Genomic DNA, 4,952 nt, shown 5'->3' on the forward strand with positions numbered 1-4,952 from the left:
TGTGTTGTTTAACTATGCTAACGCGAGTCGGGACAAATTTACATGGACAAGTTTAAGATTGTGCAGGACCAATATTGCCCGGACTTTGGTAACGCGCGTCAGCGAGTACAAAGTTGCATGGACGAGTTGAAGTCGATAGAGGACCCATCCCGAGTACGATTATGCATGGACGTGTTGAAGCTGGTGCAGAACGAGTTGATGTTAATGCAGAACAATTACACGAAGCAAGTAAAAAGATGCATGGACGAATTGAAGATGTTGCAGGACCAAAACCTGAACTTGAAGATGTTCCAAGACCAATACCTAGACTTGTTGGAGCCGGTAAAATGAACAGTTTAGTCTGGGCTGTCAACATATAAGCTTTGTTTTGCGTGTCATATAACACAATGGTTTTGGTGCATCATGTTTAAAGTATAACTGTTTATTCGAGTGTCAGACATATAAGCTTTCTGACACTTCTTCTATCAACGTTTCAAGAATTATAACGAAATATCTTCAAAATAGCAACAGCTGCAACTGAGAAACTCTTATTGAGCAGGCAATTGAAAACCATAAAACAATTGCACAAGGAATTCTGAAAATACGATCAATCCAGATGCAAAACAAAAGCTGAATTATCAGGACCCCCAGTGTACAAATTGATCGAGGTTACATTGAAAATGTACTCAAAAGTCGAAACAGAGCAAAAATAATTTCTCTCTTAATTTGTATTGACTTAGCCTGCTTTGATCTTTCCATACTGGACCATACTATATCTCTCAATGACTCATTACTCGGTAAATCACACTTATCTACAGTCTACACCACAACGTTGGATATCACTGACGTGGAAGAAATAGTTCCTCATTACTCATCTGATAGAGAGCTGCAGTGGATAAACAATGTGGACCAATAAAATAAATCTGAATAAAGAAAACATTGTGCCAAGGACTACCTTCAAGAATTAGTACTTCGTGTCTTCGCTGTATAGGGCCTAGAATAACTTGGCTGACGATCTTTAAGGGGTTGTGCAACTTGTGCTGTTCCATCAATAGCAATCTTCCCCAGACCTACTTCCATTGCTTCTCTTTCATCTCTATCCCTACTTTTCATATCTGAATTATCACCATCTGCAGCTAAAGTTTGGACTGCTGGCGCTGAAGATTCACGAAGACTAGGGCGTGAAGTGAACCAAGAATGTTCAAGACACTGAGCTGCTGTTGGTCGCTTCTCAGGAACAAAATCCAGAATGGGTACCAGAAAGTCGGACAGTTCTTTTGCGTCTTGTTCACTAAACTCATATTTCTCCATCAGAACCTTTTTGAGGGGCCAGAAACGTAACCGACGAATGTGCCTTAGATCACCATATCTATCGAAAAAGTCTCGTGAATACCGTCCACCTAATGCAATCTGAAAAGACAAAATAAGCGTAGAATCACAAAACTGAAAATGAGACATTTCCAGTATTCACAGGGATAATCGGCTTACCTTGCGTGGCATCATTCCAAGTAGTTCCATCATTAGAGCTAAGTGGTCCTGTGAAAGAAAACATCGTCAGTAATCAACCATACTTCAACCCTGTTCTGAGCACTTGTTTTCAATCTTCAAATAGACTTACTAATATTATACATTCTATACATAAGAATGAACCAACTACCAAAACAAGAAATTTACATGATTCTCGTTCCTGAAAAATAAACCCGTGACTCCAATCACAGAATTGATGATAAGCTAATTAGAACTATATATGGAAGGAACTAGCAGCCCATGACAGCCCAATCTTCAGAAGAAGCAGACTGAGGTAATAGAGATCAGCATGAAACGAATGGCATGATGCAAGGTTACAGTGGGATAGCATGAAAAAAGAACTAAAGAGATATCTACTCACAACTCGAGCAATTTTCAACCCAAGGTGCAGCGAAATAAAATTATGCTATAGGCTTCATTCTGCCTAGCACGTGAAGAAACACAATAATATGACTCAAAGTCAGTGACAATAAAAAAAATTAACATGGACTTCACCAACCCTTCCCATCGAATCTGTTTCTTCCCATTGAACTAACTTAAACCACAGACAAAACCAACTTCATGCTGCATTTCATAGTTCTCTTCCTCCTATGTAGCAAACATAGGTAAACCAACTATTATAATAAGCCTTTGTCAGATATGTAAAATTTATTTGACACATGCTGGACTGAAGCCATTTATGCAAGCAACAAGATTGAAACCTCTGGAATATGCCCAGTACAGACAAGTGACTATATGTTCCGTACTGAATTATACACGAGTGAAAGCTTAGATAAGAGATGTGAATGGAAAAGAAGTTTCCTAGAGCTCAAATAAGCTGGATAAAAGTAAGTCTTTAAGCGAGGGAGGTAAAATATAATACCTAGAAAGAAGAGGGTATGAGCCGTGTGACATAACTACCTAAGATGGACTATAAATTGATAAAAGTTGAAGTAAACCTAAGAGGTGTTCATTTCTAACTTTGACATCCCACATCAAATGCCAAACCGACAAACAAATTCCAGATGGCTTGCCTATCAAAAATATGGAGGCCAGAAAAAGAAAGATAATTTATGCCACATATATGAATCATCAAATTACTTGCTAAACAATATCTTTAGACCTGTTGTCGTGGACCACTATGGGCAGACATCCAATTTATATTTAGACATAACTTCAATTTCATGGTACGTCGTAGGACATGTCAGCTGTCAACACATGTGGTGTTGACACACATTCTTTATCAAGCAATTAAACAACTGCACCAACCCTCAAGTCACCAGGTAAATTTTAACACTCAAGTTACCAACTAACGTACAGTACAGATCCATTTCATGCAATTACTTGTTTAAGTAAGTTATCCAAACGCTGGTGATGACTACACTAGGTTCCAGGTTAATGTGATGCATTCTAAAATGAACAGTATAGAGAGAGTAAAGTTCGAAGGTAAGGCACAATTATATTCAAATTAGAATGAGAAATTGCAGGCGTACCTCATCTCTGTCAAAATTGTCACCGCTGTGAGGATCAAAGAGAACATCCCCAGTTGCCAACTCAAAACAAATGCAAGCAAAGGACCATAGATCAGCTGAGGTAGAATATTTAGATCCAAGAAGAACTTCTGGACACCTGTACTGTCTTGTCTGAATATCACTTGTGAATTGTTTGTACGTCCAACAGGCATTGCCAAAATCAACCAGCTTACACTTGAGTTCAACAGATTCTAACATCTTCTGCCTCATGGAGCGACTTGGTCTCCCATTTGCATGACGAGTATCCTTTGCCTCATCAACAGTGGACGAATTATCTTTAGAGCTAGAACTATCCGGCTTGTCTTCCTTACTAACTACATTTGAATTTGTATCACAAGCAGCTTCAACTGCCCCATCTGTTGCTGAATTCACTTCCGCTTCCTCAACAACTTCCTTCCCTGTACAACCGGGTGCTGGCCGTTTCACCTTTCTCCGAACCTTCTTCTTCTGTCCCTTCATTACATCTCCATTTAAACTCTTAGTTTGTCTCGAAGATCCAGCTTCAACCACCGATCTACCCTTACCATTAGCAAGAACAAGCGGAGACCCAGATCTCCTAGGATCCTTAGCTGGATCAATCGTCGACAACAATAAAATATTCTCCGGCTTCAAATCCGTATGTATAATGGACAATTTCCTATGTAAGTAATCTAAACCAACTAATATATGATAACAAATTTCCTTAACCATATTAATCGACATCCCACGATAACTCGAGTACTTAATAACTGTCAGTAGATTATCACCTAAATACTCAAAAACCATACAAACATGTTGCCCATTTGGTCCTGAATGTTTGAAATGATCTAATAATTTCACAACACATTTCCTATCATGTAAATCTCCTTCTGATATCTGTTTAAGTATTGTAATCTCATCCATTGCTGCTTCTGTATAATGCTGTGCACTCTTTTGTACTTTCAATGCTACATATCTCTACACATTAAACAAGAAGTAACCAAAATTTCACAAGAAATTCACAAACCCAGAATTTAAATCCACAAATAAACAAGCAATTGAACAAATTTGGGTGAAAGGGGAAGAGGGCTTACTGAATTATGAGTATCCCATGAAAGCCAAACAGTAGAGAAATGACCCCAACCGAGTTTGCTCTGAACAACATAACGATTTCTGTTAAATGTATCCCCGATTCGAACAGGATGATAACCCCCTTTAGTGTAATCTTCTGCTCCTTCATCTTCTGATGTGAAATTATCATCACTGCTGTTACTGTTTTTATCATCGGCATCAATGATTTCATCATTTCTTTTCTGATCCTCCATTGAAATTGGGATTTTTTTAAGAAATCGGGGTTTTTGATTTTCTGGTGGAGAAGTTGAAATAATACTTTGATTCTTCTTTACTCAATCAATTTTGATTGTTGGTGGCGACAACTCAATAATGAAGAGAGAGAGACTTTTTTTTTTTTGAATAGAAGAATGAAAATTGATTAAAGAGAGAGGGATTGTGTCCATCTTTGTGTCATACAGTGCCAGACAATGGCTAAGAGCGTCCAGGGTGGACCACTAAACCCAAATATTTGATTCAGTGGACAGGCATCGTGGGACGGACTATCGATCAAATTTTGATCAAAGACTAAAATCCAGACTAAATTTGGTCGCCGATCAAGATCAAACCCAAATATAATCGGGTGTTGATATAATCTCCGTCTACACAGCGGGCGTTGATATAATCTTTGCCATTCATCACGCGTTCGTATAGTTAACGTCTGACTTCCAGGCGGGGATAAAGTTAACGCCTGAATGGGGCGTTGATATAGTGTGCGCTCAAATTCCAGGCGTCGGTAAAGTTAACAACTTGCTAATGCTTTATCATTCAACCCAGCTAACTTACCCTTTTAACATCTGTTATTATTAACCCACTAAAACATGACACCTCCCTAATTAACTATATAAACGCCCACGGGCGTAATCT

The 4,952-nt window shown here is 38.6% G+C and overlaps 1 protein-coding gene across 1 annotated transcript; it reads right to left on the reverse strand.

Annotated features, from left to right (window-relative positions):
- Positions 1 to 530: 530 nt before the first annotated feature.
- LOC113310471 (protein kinase dsk1-like) lies at positions 531 to 4,471 on the reverse strand. The gene is made up of 4 exons (XM_026559163.1): positions 4,070 to 4,471; positions 2,979 to 3,953; positions 1,468 to 1,515; positions 531 to 1,389 (listed from the first exon to the last, which is right to left on the reverse strand). Exons 1-4 carry the CDS (start codon positions 4,298 to 4,300, stop codon positions 937 to 939), a joined length of 1,707 nt encoding a protein of 568 aa, XP_026414948.1. The 5' UTR covers positions 4,301 to 4,471; the 3' UTR covers positions 531 to 936.
- Between the last annotated feature and the right edge of the window lie 481 nt (positions 4,472 to 4,952).

This window comes from Papaver somniferum, chromosome 9 (genome assembly GCF_003573695.1).
Source record: "Papaver somniferum cultivar HN1 chromosome 9, ASM357369v1, whole genome shotgun sequence".
NCBI classification, from domain to species: domain Eukaryota; kingdom Viridiplantae; phylum Streptophyta; class Magnoliopsida; order Ranunculales; family Papaveraceae; genus Papaver; species Papaver somniferum.